This window comes from Calidris pugnax, unplaced genomic scaffold, assembly GCF_001431845.1.
Source record: "Calidris pugnax isolate Ruff unplaced genomic scaffold, ASM143184v1 scaffold198, whole genome shotgun sequence".
Classification (NCBI taxonomy): Eukaryota; Metazoa; Chordata; class Aves; order Charadriiformes; family Scolopacidae; genus Calidris; species Calidris pugnax.
Genome location: NW_015090925.1, coordinates 6,180 through 28,523, shown reverse-complemented (window position 1 = coordinate 28,523; position 22,344 = coordinate 6,180). Strand labels below are relative to the sequence as shown.

The 22,344-nt window shown below is 45.4% G+C and overlaps 2 protein-coding genes across 8 annotated transcripts in view; one reads left to right on the top strand and one right to left on the bottom strand.

The window, feature by feature from the left end:
- The window catches only part of PRKAR1B (protein kinase, cAMP-dependent, regulatory subunit type I beta), an 83,890-nt gene extending 81,921 nt beyond the window's left edge, over positions 1-1,969 (bottom strand). The window contains exon 1 of one of the 7 annotated variants that reach the window (XM_014951422.1): positions 1,816-1,969. The gene's annotated coding sequence lies outside the window, so the exon portion shown is untranslated. Of the gene's footprint in view, positions 1-140; positions 233-294; positions 474-1,815 lie in introns of those variants that run through there. The other 6 variants (XM_014951423.1, XM_014951421.1, XM_014951424.1 and 3 more) reach the window with 6 other exon arrangements.
- A 112-nt stretch (positions 1,970-2,081) lies between these two features.
- Positions 2,082-20,396, top strand: DNAAF5 (dynein, axonemal, assembly factor 5). The gene is made up of 12 exons (XM_014951354.1): positions 2,082-2,613; positions 3,150-3,334; positions 4,190-4,314; positions 4,744-4,859; positions 8,898-9,130; positions 12,539-12,751; positions 14,346-14,489; positions 15,696-15,864; positions 17,513-17,660; positions 18,801-19,021; positions 19,744-19,935; positions 20,039-20,396. Exons 1-12 carry the CDS (start codon positions 2,082-2,084, stop codon positions 20,176-20,178), a joined length of 2,418 nt encoding a protein of 805 aa, XP_014806840.1. The 3' UTR covers positions 20,179-20,396.
- The last annotated feature ends 1,948 nt before the right edge of the window (positions 20,397-22,344 follow it).

Here is a 22,344-nt window from a genome sequence, read left to right as displayed (position 1 = left end):
CCGCCGCCTCCCCTCGCTGCCCGCCCGCCCCGGGGACCCTCCGCCCCGCTCCCGCTCCCGCACAAAGGCTGCGGCCCCGCCGCCGCCCGCGCAGGAAGTCCCGTCGCCGGGCGCGGCCTCGGCTCCGCACCGCACCGCACCCCTCCGCGCCGCTCCGCACGGCCTGCCCTCCGCTCCGCACCCCTCCGCTCCGCTCCGTACGGCCTGCCCTCCTCTCCGCACCCCTCCGCTCCGCTCCGCACGGCCTGCCCACCCCTCCGCGCCGCTCCGCACGGCCTGCCCTCCGCTCCGCACCCCTCCGCGCTACTCCGCACGGCCTCCCCTCGGCTCCGCACCCTTCCGCGCCGCTCCGCACGGCCTGCCCGCCGGCTCCCCTCCGCTCCGCACCTCTCCGCGCCGCTCCGCTCCGCACGGCCTGCCCGCCCCACGCCCCCCCGCTGAGCGCAGGCCGTCCAGGGAGGGGGGGCTGGCCTCGAGAGCTGGCCTGGCCATGAAGGACAATAGCCTGGTCACAAAGGTTGGGCTGGCCCTGAAGGATAGCGGCTGGGCATCCGTGAAGGATGGGCTGACCTTACAAGGTGGCCTGGGCATGAAGGACAACCTGGCCATGAAGGATGTGCCTCGCCACAGAGGACAGCCTGGCTGTGAAAAGTGGCCCGACCATGAAGGACAATCTGGCCATGAAGGACAATCTGGACATAAAGGACAACAGCCTGGTCACGAAGGTTGCACTTCCCATCAAAGATGGCCTGGCCATGAAGGATGGTGGCCTGGCCACAAAGGACAACCTGGCCATGAAGGATGTGCCTCCCTACAAAGGACAACCTGGGCATGAAAGGTGGCCTGACCATGAAGAATGGTGGCCTGGCCATAAATGGACCATGAGGGACAACAGCCTGGTCACAAAGGTGGGCTGGCCATGAAGGATGATGGACTCACCAGGAAGGACAGGCTGCTGAGTGGAAGCAGAAGCGTGGCAGCCCCGCTGCACCCCAACCCTGCTGCACCCCACAGCTCGGGAGGGCTGGGAAGGACGGCTTGGCCACCGCGATCACTTGGGTATGGAAAGTGAGGGCACCACACCCAGGAGCACCTCTCTACGAGGCTGGTGAGGAGCGTGGTCAGAGCTGGGACCTGGCCACTGGGCAGCACCTTTGCCGTGGGGCAGGGAAGGCTCCAGCCCAGCTCAGTCCCCTCTGCTCCCGGGGACTCACCCTCCCCGTTCACCCCCAATAACGGGGGAATGAGGACCCCAGGGTTCACAGTCACAGCAGGAGCAGCACAACAAGAGAGTGAGCTCCTTGCTGGTAACTACGAGGCCATTTTAAAAGGACAATTTGAATTAGTTCTGCAGTTTATAGCACTTTAAGTGTGATCAGTCAAGAAGAAGACCCTGACGACCCTTTTGGTTTGGTGCGTGTTCATTGCGGGCACCAGAGCAGCACCCAAACATGTAAAGACAGCAAGTACAATGTGAACACAATATAAATACACATTAGCTAATACAAACAAACACTAAAAATGATACAGCAGCGGTACACAAACTGCTGGCTTCCTGCCATTGCAGCACCGAGTTAAAACCCGAGGGGAACGGTGATGCAAATAACGTGTTACACGTGGAAGTGCCCGCACGGTGACACCCCCACCCCCGGGGCCGTGGGGGCCGAGCCCGGTGCCTCGGGCCGGGTCTCTCTGCCTTTCCCCCCAATCCACCCCCCGCCCGCGGCCGCCCCTCGGCTTCTCTCAGCTTTGCATCGCTTTAGACCCCCGCGGGATTCGAGGAACGGGTCCCGCTCCTGCTGGCGGCCGCCGTACCTGCTGGAACTACGCCCGGCCTCCGCGGGGCTTTGCTGTGAGGCCTGGGGCGGCGGAGGCGCGGCGGGGTCGGGAACGTCCCCTCAGAGTGCCGGGCACACGGCGGGACGGGGCCCGTGCCCGCTCCGCGCTGCCCGTGCCCGCCACCCGCTGGGCACGCCTCCGCCTCGCCGTAAAGCGCCCGCCGTCAAGCGCTCTCCCGCCGTCGTAAAAGCCTCGCGCGTCCTTAGCAACGCCGCCGCACTTCCGTAGCGACAGACCGGAGCATGGCGGCGGCCGGCGCGGCCGAGGTGGCGCAGGCCCTGAGCCGGCCCCTGAGCTGCTTGCAGGATCCCGGCGGCGGGCGGGCGGCGCGGCTGCGGGCGCTGGAGACCATCCGGGCCGAGGTGCAGGAGCGGCCGCTCTCGGGCGCCGCGGTGCAGGAGGTTTTCGGGGGGCAGCTGGTGCGGCCGCTGGCGCGCTGCCTGGCGGGGGACGCGGCGGAGCGGTGCCGGGAGCTCGCCCTCCAGCTCCTCCGCCACGGGCTCAGCCACGGCGACCGGCCCGGCGAGGCGCTGCCCGTCCTCCTGCCGGCGCTGGCCCAGCGCCTCTGCCCGCCGCAGGGCGCCGAACCCAGCGAGGAGCTGCGGCTCGGCCTGGTCCAGCTCCTGAGCCTGCTGCTGCAGCGCTGCGGGGCCGCCATGGTCCCCTACCTCACCGAGGTTATCCGCATCCTCCAGGCCACCCTCCTCGACCAGTATGCCGAGGTCCGGCGAGAGAGTTGCAGGTGCGCCGTGGCCTGCGCCCAGGCCATGCCAGGTGGGGCCTGGGGATGGGCGGGGGGGGAGCGGTGGGCTGATGTGAGCCTGCACCGCCTGGGGGGGACGGGGGCTGAGGTGGGGACCGGTAGGAGGTTACTGGGATGCAACTGGGAGCGAGGAAGAGAGGTGAGAAGGTGCACACACCCTCAGAGGTGCACCTCGCAGGCCTTGGAGCATCTTTTGGAGAAGAACCATGCCAGGGATGGATGCTGTGAGCAACCTGGTCTGGTGGGAGGTGTCCCTGCCCATGGCAGGGGGGTGGAACTAGGTGGTTGTTAAGGTCCCTTCCTGAACCATGCAGTGCTGAGCAGTTACAGCATGGGGGTAATAGTGGGAGGAGGGGGCCAGGGGAGTGTGTGTGTGTGTGCTGGTGTTCAGCTCTAATGCAGTATAAAGTTAAATCTGTGTGCTACATAAATGCAGCGACATTTATCAGGCTGCTGTTCAAAGCACTAACAGAAATCATGTCACTCAAGTTCTGTCACCCACATAGAGAAAGGCACGTTTGAAGTTTCTGTCTCTCTCCCCTAACAGAGCACTTCCATATGCAGTCAGAATCTCTGATAAAACCCTTAATGCAAACAATTTCACACCAGCACTACAGAGTTCGTGTTGATGTAATTCAGGCTACTGGAGCAGTGATACAGTTTGGAAATGGAAAGTCTGTGGATGATGTTCTGTCTCATCTGGCCCAGAGATTATTTGATGAGATTCCCAAGGTGTGCTTTTTCTTCTTTTCTTCTTTCTTTTTTTTCTCATTTTATTTTGAATCTGTTTTGGGGTGGGATTTTTTGTGTTCCTTCCCCTCTCAATTTTCAGCTTTCATTCATTCAGTTAAGACATGTAATACAGTAAGATACAGCAGGATACATCACATCCAGGCTTTGTGGGTTGTAAGCTATCCAAACCCAAGGCTGGTGACCTGCTCAGCTGCTAAGTCTGCTGGCTGTTGAAGTGTGTAAGCACCTTTTTCTTCTAATGGGTGCCTTCAATTCTGTCATAAATTCTTCTGACAGATTTCTCTGGGACTTGATTCTGTGGCCTTTTCAGATGCTTAACAAACACTTATTGGTCCCCTTGTAAGATGTAATTGAGACGGTAATTTTAAAATGTGCAACTTAATCATAATTAAAATATTTTAATTTTTGAGTGGATGCATTCTCATCATTTAACTTAGACTTCCTGTGTAGTGAACAGAGAAAATTGTCCCCTTGAGGTGTGCTTTGAAAGCTTCAAATTCCAGAGAAATGTACATTTCTTATGTTCTCAGAGAGATATTAAAAATTAAGAGTTCTGAGTTAGGTCTGTATCTTGTTTTCCTCTCGGAGAAGCACTTTGTGCAGCAAATAGTCTAGGACAGACGAAGCCAGAGCGAGAACACAAGAGGGAGCGTGATACCTTGGGTGTTACTTAAGATGCTTGCTGTGAGTGAGGAAATCCTGGCTTCTTGTAATTTCCTCTGAAATTATTGATGTACTTTACCAAGTCTTGTGTACCAAAAGCAAATACTACTTTTTTTTTTTTTTCTGGTATTTTCCTGACACATTTTAAATAGTCTTTTTGTATCCGTGTAGGTCCGGCACGCTGTTACAGCTGTCATTGGAGAATGGCTGTTACACCTACGAGACAGATATTCGTATTTTCACAAGTTGATCCCTTTGTTACTCGGCAGTTTTACTGATGAAATTCCTGAAAATACGTGAGTAGAACATTTTTTACTTTTTTTCCCCCCTAAGTTGTACATGAAAATGTTTCTCTGTTCACAGATGTATTGCTCAGAGGAGAAAAAAAAACACTTTTTTTTTTCTTAAACAGAAACTGATAGCATTATCTCCAGTAATTTTAGTTATATTGTTCTTTTATGCTATATTCAAGTAAATATGAGAGAGATGAAGCCAGAGAGGTAGACAGAGACAGAATTATGCTTTGGAAGAGGTGAGTCCTCTGTACTCTCTCTACAGAGTACAAAAGAGGCATGAGCTCTCAACTTACTGTGTGTAGGTTCAACAGCAGGAACGCCTGCCATCCTTCCAGATGAATTTAAGAAGTCAGAGTTTCCAGAAGTCTTCCTTTAAAATGCTTTCCTTTTTGGGGGCATGATGGTCTAAAACTCTTATTTTATGGCTAGGAAACTGGCTTGGACTTACTGGGAGAAGATAGGCCTGCAGTGGGAGAAAGAGAATGAGGAAGATCTGAAGGATAAGATGGATTTTGGCATTTCACCATCTCATTATCCCCAAGGAGGTAAGTGTTGGACTAAAAGTGCTTTTCACTTCCTGAATGATCCTCAAGAGCTGCAGTGCAGTAATGGGAGCAGAGTGGGATGTGTAACATTCATCACAAGATTTAATGTTAGTTAACTTATAGAGGTAGTGTATATATATAAAAATATAGTATATGGCGTTATCCCCAAGGAGGTAAGTGTTGGACTAAATGTGCTTTTCACTTCCTGAATGATCCCCAAGAGCTGCAGTGCCGTAATGGGAGCAGAACAGGGTGTGCAACATTCATCACAAGATTTAATGTTAACATATAGAGGTATTGTATATATATAAAAATATAGTATATGGCATGTATGTATATTAAATTATTTATGTTACATTTAAATTTTTAAAAAAATTATATTAAATTATTTATGTTACATTTAAATTAAAAAAAAAAAAGTTGGTTCAGTGACTACATTCAGTTTTTCCATTAATCCCAAAATGCAATTTGGAGAAAAAGTAAGTGAAGATACCCATGCAGGAGGAGAGAGGCAGCAGTGATGCAGAAGCAGCAGGCGGGTGGGGAATGGGCAAAGGGGTGAGAGCAGGGGAAGGCAGGATGAAAGAATCTGGGAGCTGAGTCCTTAAATAATGAGAACTAGACACAGCATTAGTGATCCGCAGAGTTAGTGTGGAATTAAAATTCGGAATGCAATGATTTTGGAGTTCTTTATGAGACACTGAGGTGCTGACTAAAATCTGCCAGCAGACACAAAGAACACGGGAACAGAAACAATAATTTCCTTTATTGTGTACAAAAGCCCAGGATATGCAGCACAGATATATTACTTCTCAGTACCGTATGATTTATAGGTGGCTTTAAAATGATACGTTTGCAGTAGCTTGAAGCTTGTTTCCTGTCTCAGGTTCAAAAAGTTAATGTTTAAAAATATGCATATAGGGCTTGGTGAGAGAGGGTTTGAATGGGCTTATTGATTTTTGTACTCATATTTAACAGGACACAAACTCTTTGGGTGTGAAAGAACAGGTTCATGCTTGACTTGTGCCTCCCTGACAATCCCATCACAGAATACCCAGCAGCAAAATCCTTTCTGTGACAGTGGGTTCCGGAGTCTTTTCTCCTTTGAAATTAGACTTTTTTTTTTTTTTTCTTTTAAAGTTGCTTTCCTCAGTAATGCTTGACTGAAAGGGGAAGCACTTCATAATGGTGACTGGTTTGACAGAACTGTTTAGCTTTGAAGACAGTCAAGTTGATCTGTTATCCTTTCTAATTCTTTTTTTCCCCCTTTATTTTATGTATTATATTACCTCAGGGGGTTGTAAATAGTAAAGAATGCTTTTACTTCCAGTAGTGATGGCAGAAACATATTCCTTTTTTTGACAGAGAATTTTTTAATGTATATAAACTGTCAGAGTGGAGTGTCTCAGCTCCAGTCACTTATTTTGTGACCGTGATGTAGTGAAGGGCACTGAAGGCTTTATGTACTCACCCTTGAAACAGTTGTTAATATTTATGTTGCTCATTCTGTGACCTCCTTCAGTTTTCTCTGGGTGTGTGTTGGGTTTTGTGTGTGTTACTGTGTGGGGACTGGTTTTTTAGGAAGGAACATCGATCAGTGACTTCATAAATTAAATAAATAAACTTCACAAATTTGGGCCACACTCCCACCCTGCTACAGATACAAAACCTTGTCAAAGACAGCAATATTCCTTAGTTTCAACTAATAATTTGTGGTGTCTTCCCACAGACCAGGAGTTGTTATTATGTCTGTCCTTCCCCCAGGTTTCCCCTCCACACGCACACGTGTATTTTGTTTATAATATTCTGTCCTTCCCCCAGGTTTCCCCTCCACACACATTAGTATTTTGTTTATAATACGATAATGATGTATTTTAACACTTTGTTGCTCTTGCTTCTGATTTACTAAACACCCTGGAATATCTGTTTACAACTATGAGTTTACAGTATATGTTTTACTGAACTGTCCCTGTCCAGCTGTCAGGCTGATGAGCCCGAGCTCTGAGCCTCCCCGCGCTTTGATCTGGGGTCAGGGGGAGAGCAGGGTCCTGTCTCCTGGCTTTTTGTGGAGCAGCAGCAGCAGCCCTTGCCTTGTGGTATGGAGAGTTTACAGCAGTCTCCTGGCTTTTTGTGGAGCAGCAGCAGCCCTTGCCTTGGGGTACGGAGAGTTTACAGCCGGGGAGGCTTTGACAGGAGTAGCTGCAGGGGGAAATGCCTGTTTGAACATCTGAAACGAAGGAACTGCTGATAAAGAATGGTCCCCATTCTTTAAACAAAACTCGGCCTCGGGACGGATAGGATGCCAGTCTGTATTTGCTGTCTCAAGTTGATTTCTTTATTTGACCTTTTGCTATTCATTGTCAGTTTTCATAATCCCAAATGTTATCCTCCATTGACAAAAGAAGCAGCAATTCATGTCCTGATGCTTGAAAATTTTGTTGTTTTTTTTTTTTTCCTACTCTATAAGCCTTTCTATAAGCCTTTTGTGTTCTTCAGGCCATTTGCTTTAGTCTGTTCTCCTTTTAGCATTTGTAGTTACACAAACCAATGCAGGAAAATACACTGAGACAACTAAGTCTTTGCCTTTTTAAGCATTTACCAGAGAACTCTGTACCGGAAATAAAACATTCAATGTTTTTTGACACCTTATAACGATGTTTCTTTCTCAAAACAGTGTGTGAACTTTTTAAGCATTTACCAGAGAACTCTGTACTGGAAATAAAATATTCAATGTTTTTTGACGCCTTATAACAAATAATGTTTCTTTCTCAAAACAGTGTGTGATCATTGGGAGTGACAATAATAAATCCTGTTCTTAGAGAACAACTTCTCAGTTTTTGCCTGTAGAAGCATGTACAGTGTAAAGGGAAAAAGCATTCTCCTGTAGAAAAGGCCACTAAAAAAGTTCATTGCAGTTGTTTGGAAAGTGCTGTTGTAGCTTTGTGTAAAGTATGAAAGTGGAGGCTTGATGGTCGCTTGTGATATTGGTCAAGTTTCTTCTCTGAGTCTCAGTGATTTATCAATGAGCTAAAATGTAAAGTTGGTGGTTACCAGACAGGACAGGAAACATTTGTTGGGGAAGTTTATTAGCTCCCTAGAAATCTACATCCTCTACTGAGGCAGGGAATAAGTATCTGCAACACTTTGGGGGTTTGTTCACAAACAAAAAATAGCAACAACAAAACCCCACTTCCCACAGAATCCTTATGAATGAAATTTACTGTGGGAATTCCCACAGCTCCTGGATAATCAATCTTTCACTTCCTTTTGAAATGTGTTATTTCATATAAAAATCAGATAGGGATTGAAGAGACATATCAGAGTGAGACACTTTTCCTGAAAAGGCCTGAGAACAGCTGTGGTTTTTAAAATGATGTCAGTTTTATCTGCTTGGCCCATTACACAGCACACGTACCAGCCGTGGTACCCTCCCGGTGTTTGATTTCCTGGATACACTTCTCACCTCTGCCTTTAGAGGACACAATGGACATTGTCTGTTTTACTGCAGATCATACCCCCTGCACTATCTGTGACTTCTACCTTTCCTTCTCCCTCCAAATTACGTTTAACTCAGTGATACCACAACATTTTGCGTGCAAAAGTCTTTCTACCGTTTTATCTCTGTGTGTTTCAGTTTATTTTTTTAATGGAATTTGTGTTAATAATGGAAATGATTAAGCTGTGTTTTCCAAAATGGATAATGCCCCATCCTTATAAAGTTTCATATCCATAAAGTCCTCTCTCTCTTCCCCTTCTATAAAGATTTTAAAAGATAAAATCTGGATGACCATCCACTAATAAATACATACATTTTCAGAGAGCTGTGTGGAGTTTAAATTCTGCAATAAATATTAAAGAAATGCAGCTTGTGCAGGTAAATTCCTCAGCAGCATTTGGAATGTGTTGTTCCTCACTAGAGCAGACACTGAGCTCTTGTCTCGGAGCCTTGAAACTTCTCAAAGTATTGATACGCTTTGGCTTTTCCTTTCATTTTTCCTTTTTTTTTAAGCTGTTTTTGGCTTGTTTGTTTTCTTCTAGTAACTCGACCAGGACTTGGTTGTCGGGAACTCGTGTCAAGAAATCTCTCCAAGATTCTGCCAGGTCTCTGTCACGATATAACGGACTGGGTTGAAAGCACAAGAGTGAAAGCATCACAGCTCCTGTACACGTTACTGCTCCACGCGGAGGATCACGTCACACAGCACATGGAGCTGCTGCTTAGAACTCTGTACCAAGCCTGTCTGGATGAAGAAAGTGACGTGGTTAAAAATGTGAGTTTGCTCTGTTACAGTGTCTACCCTGTGCTGAGTAAAGGCCTGATCCTTTATAGTCTGGAGTCTCTGAGGGCTGACCTACCTGTGGGTCACTGCGAACTGCACGGGACTGAAGGATCAGGCTTAGGATTTTATGGATGTTAAAAACACATAAACGTGTTGCATACACACTGTTAAAATAAATGTATTCTTGTATTACTGGTATGAAGACCAGTAACAAAGTTATTTAAATACCCTTTAGTTGATACACCGACCTCATGAAGCATTGATAATGATCTCTTTAAAAATCATAAGCAGTGGATTATGGTATAAAAGCCTTGGGGCAACAAATTCCATTGGAAAAAAATGTGCAGGTCATGCCCTTTCAAGTTAATTTACTGATCTCTCCCTGCTGCATAATCCAGCTGTAATTCCAGCCGAGCACTGAGGTGTGGTTATTCCACACCATCCCCATAGTCAGTGTTTACTTGATGCTTGTAAAATGGCTTTTTTTTTTCCTCCCATGTTTATTTGTCAGGAATAACAAGTATCCTTTCTCCTAACAGCTGATGCCCTCAGCGCTTTGATACACAATATCCTGGATACACTTCTCACCTCTGCCTTTAGAGGACACAATGGACATTGTCTGTTTTACTGCAGATCATACCCCCTGCACTATCTGTGACTTCTACCTTTCCTTCTCCCTCCAAATTACGTTTAACTCAGTGATACCACAACATTTTGCGTGCAAAAGTCTTTCTACCGTTTTATCTCTGTGTGTTTCAGTTTATTTTTTTAATGGAATTTGTGTTAATAATGGAAATGATTAAGCTGTGTTTTCCAAAATGGATAATGCCCCATCCTTATAAAGTTTCATATCCATAAAGTCCTCTCTCTCTTCCCCTTCTATAAAGATTTTAAAAGATAAAATCTGGATGACCATCCACTAATAAATACATACATTTTCAGAGAGCTGTGTGGAGTTTAAATTCTGCAATAAATATTAAAGAAATGCAGCTTGTGCAGGTAAATTCCTCAGCAGCATTTGGAATGTGTTGTTCCTCACTAAAGCAGACACTGAGCTCTTGTCTCGGAGCCTTGAAACTTCTCAAAGTATTGATACGCTTTGGCTTTTCCTTTCATTTTTCCTTTTTTTTTAAGCTGTTTTTGGCTTGTTTGTTTTCTTCTAGTAACTCGACCAGGACTTGGTTGTCGGGAACTCGTGTCAAGAAATCTCTCCAAGATTCTGCCAGGTCTCTGTCACGATATAACGGACTGGGTTGAAAGCACAAGAGTGAAAGCATCACAGCTCCTGTACACGTTACTGCTCCACGCGGAGGATCACGTCACACAGCACATGGAGCTGCTGCTTAGAACTCTGTACCAAGCCTGTCTGGATGAAGAAAGTGACGTGGTTAAAAATGTGAGTTTGCTCTGTTACAGTGTCTACCCTGTGCTGAGTAAAGGCCTGATCCTTTATAGTCTGGAGTCTCTGAGGGCTGACCTACCTGTGGGTCACTGCGAACTGCACGGGACTGAAGGATCAGGCTTAGGATTTTATGGATGTTAAAAACACATAAACGTGTTGCATACACACTGTTAAAATAAATGTATTCTTGTATTACTGGTATGAAGACCAGTAACAAAGTTATTTAAATACCCTTTAGTTGATACACCGACCCCATGAAGCATTGATAATGATCTCTTTAAAAATCATAAGCAGTGGATTATGGTATAAAAGCCTTGGGGCAACAAATTCCATTGGAAAAAAATGTGCAGGTCATGCCCTTTCAAGTTAATTTACTGATCTCTCCCTGCTGCATAATCCAGCTGTAATTCCAGCCGAGCACTGAGGTGTGGTTATTCCACGCCATCCCCATAGTCAGTGTTTACTTGATGCTTGTAAAATGGCTTTTTTTTTTCCTCCCATGTTTATTTGTCAGGAATAACAAGTATCCTTTCTCCTAACAGCTGATGCCCTCAGCGCTTTGATACACAATATCAATAAACACATGTAGTTGAAGACATTAGATACATTTAGCAGGGTATAGACAGGTCATACAAACTTTTTACAATTTTAAGAGAAAATCTTCTGTTTACATTTCTACACTATAAATAGGCTTGTTTCAAAAAGGAATGTATGGGCCTTAAGAAGTCAGCACCCCAGGGTTGAAGTAGGAGATACGCTGCTCTGGAACTTTTCAAGTTCCTTGGGGCTTGTATGAAATATATAAGAAAACTTGAAACAATTCAAAGTGATGTTCCTTCCTTGGGGGAAGGATCTCTTGGGGAGGGACTCTTGATCAGGGAGGGGAGCCATAGGAGGAGGAGGAACGATTTTAAACTGAAAGAGGGGAGATGGAGCTGAGATGTGGGGAAGAACTTGTTTGGTGTGAGGGTGGTGAGAGCCTGGCCCAGGTTGCCCAGAGAAGCTGTGGCTGCCCCATCCCTGGAGGGGTTCAAGGCCAGGTTGGAGGGGGCTCGGAGCAACCTGCTCTGGTGGGAGGTGTCCCTGCCCAGGGCAGGGGGTGGCACTGGGGGGGCTTTAAGGTCCCTTCCAACCCAAACCATCCTGTGACTCTATGATCTCCTCTGCCAGTTGTTGCTTTAGAGCTCGTTTCAGAGCAACCACCAGCTTGGAAAATGTGCAGGTCTTTCCTGATAATTCCAAAAGAGATGTGTAAGATCAGAAGAACAACTGGTCTCTTATCCTGTTTTGTTTTTTTTTTTAATTTTCCCCTGTTAAAATGAATAGACAAATTGATACAAATGCATCAATTCATATTTTCAAACTGTTTAATTGTATTGTCCTTTTCCAGTTTTCAGAGCTGGGTTTCAGATGGGATTGAGGAGCATGAGTATGATGTGGAATACATAGTAATTTAAGGCTTTTCAGTTAAATAATAAGAGACTGAAAGCAGTGGGCAGTTCCCCCATGGCAGCGCTTCCACACTGAACCAGAACTGTAATGTCAGCGTCAAAATACAGCACAATAACAACAAAAATTCCTCTTCCAGGGTTTTACTGTTGTTGCTTTTAATAGAGGGATGGTGGGTGCATTGAGAGCATTCCTCAGAACAGCCTTTGGAGGACAAAGCACTAAACCACTAAATCTGCAACATCTGGTTTTTCTAAGCTGGAGACTTTATTGGGCTGGAAGTTGTGTGCTTCATTGCTGCACGTTACTTTCTCATGGAGGTCGAGGAGAGGGTTCACACGCCTCGTTATGTGCTTACTGAGTGTATGGCAAGGACACTTCTTCATGCATATTATAATCATTACTGAGTGAGTGGAAAAGGCCTGCGAGGCAACTGCTGGAGCATTTAAAATAACAGCTGGAACAATAAAAATAAAAAGCCCATGATATGTTGAATGGTCTCTGTGTTTTCAGGAAAATCCTCGAGTTGTCCCTGTGGTTTTTTCCAGTGTGTGAGAGCAGCAGAGTTGATTGGAACGTTTGTCAGCCCCAAGGTGTGGCTGAGATTAATCACATCGGCCTGTGGGACAACACCAAAGCCATCCTCTGTGATGGTCCTGAGTGCAGTGATTCGGGGCAGCCCACGGGAGATCTTACAGCCTCATTTGACCCATCTTGGCAACACACTGTCACAAGCTGAAGTTTGTCACGGCTCAGGAGAGGTAAGGACAACTGGGAAAGGCTGCAGTCTTACCCTGGTGGTTCTCAGACTTGTTCTCCCTAAACACTCCCATTCCTCTCCCTCCCTTGCACACCCACCCCACGCTGCCCAGGGGTAGCTGTGGTCGTGTGATGCAGGAATTAACCTTCATCTCACAAAGCCTGTGACGATGAGGAACTTGTGTAACTGGAAGCGCTATAATCTGATTGTTCAGATACCCCTTCCCTGAAGCATGTCTGCAGAATTGCCATGAGGCATTAACCTTAACACCTCAGGGACATGAGATGCAGCAGATACCTTCACCTCCAGCTGAAGCCTTGGGAGGAATTGTACCAGCCTTTGGTCTTGGAAAAAAAGCCTTCACTATTTTCGGCAGTGAATGCTGCACAGACACTGTTTAGCTGAGGATGGACTGTGTCCAGGAGATTAATAACATTAATAGCTGACCTGTTCCTACTTCTGGTTTATTTTTGGGAAGTAAATTTGTAACAATGGCCCATTCTCTTCCTTGAATGTCATCTGATGGCTTCATTCAGATACCCCTTCCCTGAAGCATGTCTGCAAAATTGCCATGAGGCATTAACCTTAACACTTCCAGGGGCCATGAGATGCAGCAGATACCTTCACCTCCAGCTGAAGCCTTGGGAGGAATTGTACCAGCCTTTGGTCTTGGAAAAAAAGCCTTCACTATTTTCGGCAGTGAATGCTGCACAGACACTGTTTAGCTGAGGATGGACTGTGTCCAGGAGATTAATAACATTAATAGCTGACCTGTTCCTACTTCTGGTTTATTTTTGGGAAGTAAATTTGTAACAATGGCCCATTCTCTTCCTTGAATGTCATCTGATGGCTTCATGGAATAGCTGATGCACTTTATCGTAGAAGATACTAAGAAATGACTGACAATATTGACTTCAGCCAGTATCAGTTGGATCAAAATAACATGAATTATATTGCATCAAATGAGAGAAATTGGCTGAGACAAAAGCAGATGGAATAGCTGATGCACTTTATCGTAGAAGGTACTAAAAAATGACTGACAAAAATATCGACTTCAGCTGGTATCAGTTGGATCAAAATAACATGAATTGTATTGCATCAAATGAGAGAAATTGGTTGAGACAAAAGCAAATGCTCAGGTTTTCTTGGTTTGTGTATTTAACTGTTATTGTCCCATTCAAAATAGTCAAACATGGAATAAGATTTGAAAGAGTTTCGGCAAATACATTATTAATTAACAAATTGCACCTCAGAGTGGGACAGTGCTGTGGGTAAGCATTGCAAAGCACTTTGATGGTTTTATTCACAGTGGGATAATCGTGATTTAGAGCAGGGTCTTTTATTTTCTTCACAGGACAAGGTAAATACAAGGGAACGGTGTGGGAGGAGGATTATACTGTATTCTATAAAAAGTACAATGTAGGTAATCAAAAGAAGTAATATGAAATTATCAATATGTTACCCATTTAGAGGATTACACAGCGCAATTATACAATTTTATTATTGTCATTTGCCATATCTTTACCTTAAAGAGAACATTATATTTTTTTAAAAAAAAAAAAAACTAATAAACTTTTTCTTTTATTAAAAAATAGGTCTTTTATATGGAGCAGTTGCTTTGTTGTGTACAAGCACTGATTGCAGTGTGCCAGGAAGACTGCAAAGAAATTAGCTTGCAGCTCCTGAAAGTTCTGGTGACCATAATGGCAACGCCGTCCTCCCAGCACCTTAAAGAAAAGGTAAACTACCAGCTGGCTTGGTACTTTGTTGCGTTTCTGATTTTTACTATTGATAAGACACTTTGTCTAAACAGAGCTGTAATTATTTGTCTTGCTATGGGGCTTAAACCACAGAAATCCTGAATTAAGAGCTCGTCCACAAAGAGTAGTAGAATTTGAAATGATCCTGTGTTGCGTGACCTTGCCTGTCCCCTCTGTCTGTCTCCTCTGAGAGCTGAGAGCACTTTGGGTTTAGGTTGTTTAAAACAGATCAAGGTAACTTCTCCGGAAGAATAAATCATTAAAATCTGATTTGTAGAGTAAGAACTTGTACAATACTACTTTTGTTTGGGGATTGAAAAGTGCTAGTTTCATAATCAACTTTTTTCTCTTTAGACAAAACTCAGATTGATTTTACAAAAGTTCACCTTCTAACCTCCCCACCAGAACCCAAAGTTTAAATGTCACAGGAATGCCTTAAAATCCAGGACATCTGCAGATGTCCCGATAATAGCTGGGCTTTTTGGCTAAACATTATCTCACCCCCTTATTTCTCTCCTCCTCTTTCCTCCCCAAGCTAAATATCAAATCGATGAGCAGCCCATCCCCATACACTACAATTGTCACCGGTCCCAGTTGTCATTTTTCAAACAAACACCTCAAATATGATGGCTTTTCTGCTCCTTCCCCCTGGCTCCCGGGAACAGATTTATGGCCCAGGGCTGACAGGCACATGCCTAGAAAACTGCTCTGAAAGAAGTCAAATAGAACAAAGCTCAAACCAAGTATTTGCTTGGAATAGTCTAAATGTAAATCAGAAGAAGGTATTTCAAATGGAACAGTGAGTTTTGGTACTTCTCCTCAGCAGCAGAAGTTGAGAATTTCAAAGTGAACCTGCCCAGCTCCTGTCAAGAGAGAGTGTCTGCTGTAATTAAAACTGGCCAGAAGGAAGAAGGGGCAGAGGGAAAATGCCAGATTTGCTGTTATGTTGTTATGACTTCATTTTGCAGCCGGGGCAATTGTTTCTCTTTGATTTCCAGTGAATGGATGTAGTATAGGCAGGCATTAAATATCAGTCTTGATTGTCCAAGCAGAAACTATGGAAATCTTCTTGTGTCCCTTCTGTTCTTCTGGTATAATTATTAGTTTTAAAAAGTTTGGGTTTTTTTCTTTTTTTTTTTACTATTGTTTCAGGTAAGATAAAGCTTCCTGTCTCTGTTTTAACAGGTGGAGGAAACAATGGCTTCATTAGCTGAAGTGCAGCACTTGGACAGTTTTCTGTGTCTCTACAAACAGCATATAATCCAGCTTCTGGACTGGGTTTCGGTGTCACCTGACAGTTGGACCTGCTATTCTCCAGAAATACTGCAGTTTGATGTCATCGCAACTCATTCAGGTACCACTTAGTTGGTAGTGGGGCGTTTAATCCTTCAATCTCAAAAAAAAAACAAACCCCAGCAACCCCATGTGCAGGACCCAGCAGAAGTACTTCTTCTTTTCTTCATCTGGGGACAGAAGAAAGAAGTTTTTTCAGTGCAAGATCTGCGGGGCCAACTTCTCTGTGTGTTTGTGCTCCCATTTCCAGGACTGAGGGGCTTCTAGAGAGCCCCTCTGTTTTCCTTAACGCTGAATAAATCATCCAAGGTCTGGGCAAACACTCTGGCTCACACCCAGCACGGGTAACGTGCTGTTGTCTGAGGTTTCTGTCTGACACAGCAGCTCTGCTTTGGCTTTGTTTTTTCTTTTCTTTTCATTCCCACACATAACGTTGTTTTTAATTAATTTAATCAGGTTTACTCACTTTGAACACTCACTCAGTGTTTTCTGGTTTTGGGGAAGGTATACTTAAGCTGAAATGAGCAACGTAGTTTATTTTGTTTATTTTCCATCTGTTGAATTTGCTGTTATCGGTTTGATGTAATAGTAGTATCTTTTAAATGTCTCCAAACTCACATGAAGCAGTGTATTGGGGATAAATGCTGTGAAAATAAAGACCTATTTGTTGGCCCAGAAATGGAGCAAACTGCAGTTCAACACCCTGGATCGCTTCAGTCTAGACAGTGAAGAGTTGAGGGGAGGGGAGTTTATTATTATTTTAAACATTAAATTTCCAGATATTATTAACTGCTGGTGAACTTGGTTTGGAATCTTGACTACTTCAATCTGTCCCTTCCATGTGTGAGGAATATTCTCGTCCCCAGAAATGCCAGTGATGTGGCTGCTGCTGGGGGGGTTTTCCCAGTGCCTGGGGGTGAGGGAACGTGCAGCACGAGGATGGGAAGCTGAAGAAGCTCCCAGAGGAAAGGAGTTTATTGCAAATATAGAGCAGAAAGTGTTCTCCAGCAAGCAGCTGGCAGAATAGGGTATGGGTATCACCTAGATGTGTTCTTCTTTAAAACCAGGCAGATGTTATCAAGCAGAAAGGCACAAATTTCCTTCTCTTTTGGGAAAATAATTTCTTCAAGTGTTGGGATAACAGCTTAGAATGTTTTTTTGTTTGTTTTCTTAGCAGTGAAAACAGAATTCATCGTAGGGTATGAAAATGTTAACAAACTGGAGAATTAATTTGGAAAATAGTTTTATTTCAAATAGTAGCTTCTAAAATTCATTGTATTTTAGATTCTCTTGTAAAATGCAAAGAAGCATGATTTGAACACGGAGAGAGAATGCTGCAGTAATTCTGTTACCCCAGTTTTGAGCTGAGCCTTTCCAACATGCCCTTTCCTGCGCCTCTGGGACTCACAGACATCCTCCTTCGGGTGCTGCACCCGGGAAAACTTGAAAGAATTAAAAAGCCTCGTTAGTGCTGCTGGTGGGAGAGGTGTGGTGGTACCAGCCCCAGTGCAATTCCTCATTTAGTTCAGTAACACCTGAGCTTTGTGCAGAGCCTGGAGCACAGACACAGCAGCAGCTCCACACAGGACTGGGAAGTTTAGTACCACTTTAATAGCAAGCATATTACAAATTTTAATGCACTCACACGTTAAACATCTAAATAGAACTTATCAGCGCTCTGAAATACATCTTAAACCTTCATTTTTTAGGTCCTGTCATAGGTGAAGCCCTGAACAACTTTATTCTCATCCTTAAGATGTGTCTTCAGCCACACAAAGATCCCCAGATGCGGTTAAAGCTCTTCACTCTTCTCTCGCAGTTGCTGCAGAAAGGGAACGAGAGCGTCAATTCTCAGGGGTAAGGAGAGTAATGACCGTGGTGGTTATTTCACCCCTGTAATTGTCTCCATGTTCTTACGTCTGGGAGAAGAAGGACTTTCCCACCATCTTCTACAGCATGATTTTCTTCTGGTATTTTTGGGCAGTGCTTAGGAGGGCAGGTGCGATAATTTAAAAAAATAGAAATAAATTGAAGTCTGAACTTCCTCCACTGCAGTCTTCCTGCCACTGCCACTGTGGGGAATTAAAGGCAATGCCATGCAGATCTGGGTAGTTTTCAAAAAATAAGGAGCTGTAGTTGAAAAGAATAACTGTTTGGAAGCTGAGATGGGGATTCTTAGGGGAGAAATCAGAGGCAGAAGTTGGATTTTGTGGGTTTTTTCCTTTTCCTCCCAGTCAACTCCTAAATCCTTAAACTTTGCATTCTGTATGTTGAACATTCATTCGGGTTCCGTGTGGCCGTCGTAGCCATCTATTTCTGTATGTTGAACATTCATTCGGGTTCCGTGTGGCCGTGGTAGCACGAACGTAGATGTATTTTTACCATTTTAAGGTATATTTAGTATATTCATGGCCCACATTTAATCATGGGGGGAGGAGGGGGAACGCTGGTGTTCCCTTCACCAGGGGTTCCAGGGAAGCTGAAGGATCTCTGCTGTCGTAGCCCTGGTGGAGTTTGAGCTCCTGCACTTAAGACAGACAATAAAGACACCGTCCTTTTTTAACTGAAAGCTTGTGTGTCCAGTGTGTTCCCTGTTTCCATATTTCCAGGACCCAATATTAAACTCCCTCTCTGTAGTCAGCGGGTTACTTGGTTAACTCCTGTAAGTGAGAGTAGTTACAAGATGGATCTGGATGTGTCCCGAAAGAGGGAAAGAAGAGCCAGTCAGGGCATTGTCTGAAGTGGGAGAAACATTCATGGCAAGGGGAGGCTGGGCTGAGGCATTTGTTTAAATATTATTGAGGAAAATTAAGCTGTGAAAATCTTACCACTTACATTATAATCACATTGGCTTATTGGATTTTATTTATTTATTTACACAATTTTTTTTTTTAACTTTTCTGCCTGCGTTTCTATGACAGAAAATTCCCTTTTACATCCTCTCAGTCTGTTGCTTTCTCGTGAAGCTTTATTTTGCTTTCTCCTTTTTGGCTGCAGGCTGTTCCCTGACCACCTGGAGACCGTGCTGAGGGACATCCTGGCTCCCAACCTGCAGTGGCACGCGGGGAGGACAGCAGCCGCCATCCGCACCGCCGCCGTCTCCTGCCTCTGGGCGCTCTGCCACCGGGACATCCTGCCCCCAGGAGAGGTAAACTCTGCTGCTCTCGTCAAACACACTGGGGAGTCTCGGGCAGGGACACAAAATAAATGCAGGAGAGGATAAATGTGACCTGGGGGTGTTCAGCCTGGAGAACAGGAGGCTGAGGGGAGACCTTCTTGCTGTCTAAACTCCCTGAAAGGAGGGTGTAGCCAGGGGGGGTCGGTCTCTTCTCCCAAGGAACAGGCGATGGGACAAGAGGAAACGGCCTCAAGTTGTGCCAGGGGAGGTTTAGGATGGATATTGGGAATAATTTCTTCCCTGAAAGGGTTGTAAAGCCTTGGAAGAGGCTGCCCAGGGCAGTGGTGGAGTCACCATCCCTGGAGGGATTTCAAAGCCGGGCAGATGTGGTGCTGAGGGACATGGGTCAGTGGTGGGTTTGTCAGTGGTGGGTTGATGGTTGGACTCCATGATCTGCAAGGTCCCTTCCAACCCAGACAGTTCTGTGATTCAGAAATTGTGGTCATTAAGGATTAAATGAATCTGAGGGGTATTTTTGCTAACAAAAGCAGCATTTGGAAATGATGCACTGGAAATATGTTAAATATAAGGGCAATTTTTGAAAATAAATGGACATTCTGTACGTGTCTTTGAATGTTTGTGGTGACATAATAATCCGAAGGGAACGCAGCGTGTGCTTTCAGGAGCGATGTGCAGTGTGTGACAGGGATCTGTCACCCATGCAACCATCGTTTCAGCGCTGAGAAAACAGGCTTTGTTTTCTGCAAGGCAGAAGATGACGTGGGTGTCCCCACACTCTCTGATGTTTGTGCTCCTTTCCAGAGCTCGTGAAGCGTCTGGACGATGCCTCGTGTGACGTGCGACTGGCAGCTGCTGGCGCCTTGGCCGCCTGGTTCCAGTGCCTGAGGGACAGTCCCCTCAGACCCTCCATGGAGACCCAGGTGGAGTATCTCTACCAAGAGCTGCTCATCCACCTCGACGACCCGGATGAGGACACCCAAAAGGCAGTCCTAGGTAAGCCTTTCAGCCATGTGTGTTCTTAACGATTTTTAAACGGTGTTTCCAAGCGTTAGATGAAAGCAGGTAATGATTTATCAAACACACTTTTGTTTTACAGAAGTTTTAAAAGAAGGAAGCGTGTTGTACCCGGAGGTGCTGGTGCGGGCAGTCGAAGGGGCCGCGCTCAAGCACCGCACCCCGGCCTATTGCCACCAGCTGCTGCGCCACGTCCGGGCGGGACAGGAGCCGGCTCCATGACCCTGGAATTCTCCTCAGGGAACTGGGCAGGGAAGGGGTCTCACCTGGATTCCTGCCCCGTTGGCACTGGCCTAAGAATGGCTGAGCAATAAATACCTAGGTTTTTCTTTGTAAGTTCACTATTAGCTCATTTCAAAGTCAGATTGGCACAATTCTGTGTTCTGTGCCATTTGGACAGTTCTTTGTCTTTGCCAGCAATAAAACAATGTTTTAATTCACATTGCATCAGAGCTTTTTCAGATACAAAGTTTAGAGGAGAACTGTTTTTCAGGAATTTGACGCTATTTATAATTGAGAAAGATAATTTATTTAACAAAGTAATGGTCTAATGTCAAAGTTATTCATGTAATTCAGCGAGGACTCCTCAATCTCTGGATGGTACTCAGTCTGTGAGGATCAGTTTTATCAGCAAAAAACCAGCCAAACATAATGCAGGGAGATTTTGGGTGTTTTGAGTCCTTGTACTTGGTGTGCGGGTACAACGGGGACACGCTCTGAGGAGCTGTCACTGAAGGAATAGTTTTTCTTGTCATTGTGTGACATTTCATGACTGAGATTAAAGGTAACCTTTTTTAAATGAAGGTTTAGGCACGGGAGGACATGTGCTGTTTTGTCATTTAGATTAACAGTATTTATATTTTTGTATTAAACACGTCACATCTCCAGTTTGTATGGTGATACCGTCGTGCCTTGGAAAGCAAGCAACACTTGTTTGCATGTTACTTTGAAATGAAATTAGGTTAAAGCTTGATTTATTGTTTTTTTTAAATGATCTGTGTAGTGTGTAAGTTTCAGCGTCGCCGCATTCTCAGCTGTGTAATAAAGCGAGAGCCCCTGGATTCCTGGCTGCCTCTTTGTGGCGGGTGCTACTTACTGCACACACGGAAAAGCAGGCTCCTGATTTCTATTTTTTGTTTTAGTTATCTGCATTATAGACAAAAAATGCTCTTTGGGTTCTGTCCCCAAGTGCCTTGGCTTTGTCTCCAGCGTGACAGCAGGCTCGGGGCGGGGGGCGGGTTGGAAACTCTCCTTGTGCTGCAGGCAGAGTCCTCGGGCCTCTCCTTTGGAGCTTTTCACCTTTTCATGGGTGTGACATCACCATTAACCAGACCCCGACTGGTCACAGAAACATTTGAGAGACTTCAAATACACGAGAGAAGTTGTTCCCAGCTTGACAGCAGAGTCACGCAGGCTCCTGGGCACTTCCCCGCAGGATAGTGGGTTGGCCTGAAAAATTCTGCCAAAAAAGGACAATATCACTAAAGACAGAATAACTGAGAAGTTTTGTCGTGATCCCAAAGCCACGGTGCAGTTCTATAGGACAGGATACTCAGTTTAGATCATACGTACTGTCTTTGAAGTTGTCTTTTCTTAAATAAAAAGCCACAATCTAACCATTGCTGTACTGAGCAGCTGACTATAACTATTAACTGTAAATCCCTGGCACTGGAGGCTCAGCTGAAGTTCTTAGAAGGTGTGACAGGAGTGAAATAAAAATCCCTGGAAGACACTGAATTGAGTGAGGAGGGTGTGGTGTCTCCAGCCTTAGATCTCCCAAAACCTGCCTGAGCCCCATCCTGGGAAACCAGCTCCACCTGCCTCTGTGTGGGAGGGATGGGATGGCTGTCCTCGGGGGGCTCCTCCGGCTGCGGCGACGCTGGGAAATGGTGTCCCTGCTCTAATCAATGATTGAAAAACCAATTTATCCAGACTGGGAGTAGACTTTGTAACCATCCTCACACAGCCCTCACAGGTTTTAGATTCTCTTCTTTACCACTGACTGCAGCCTCCTGAGAGCTGCAGTACAAATGTTGCGCGGTGCTTTTAATTGCTCGTGTCATTAAATTAACTCCTGTGATCTAAAGAAGAGAGATTTGAAAACCCAACTTCAAATGTGGGACAAGGGAAGGGGAGGGGAGGGAAGGGGACAGAACGGAACGGAATGGAACCTCCTTAGATAAAGTGAAATCTCGTCCAAGTTTTTCCAGATGCCCTGCAGCCGGGACACAGGCAGCATGAGCTGAAGGATTCCCCGAGCCTGGCACCCTCGGAGGCTGGGAAAATTATTTTCTGTGTTATGAGCATTTTGTTATCTCTCAGGACAGTCACTCCGCCGTGGGATGCCTCCCAAAGAAAAATCTCCGCATCCTCCAACAAAGCAGCTTT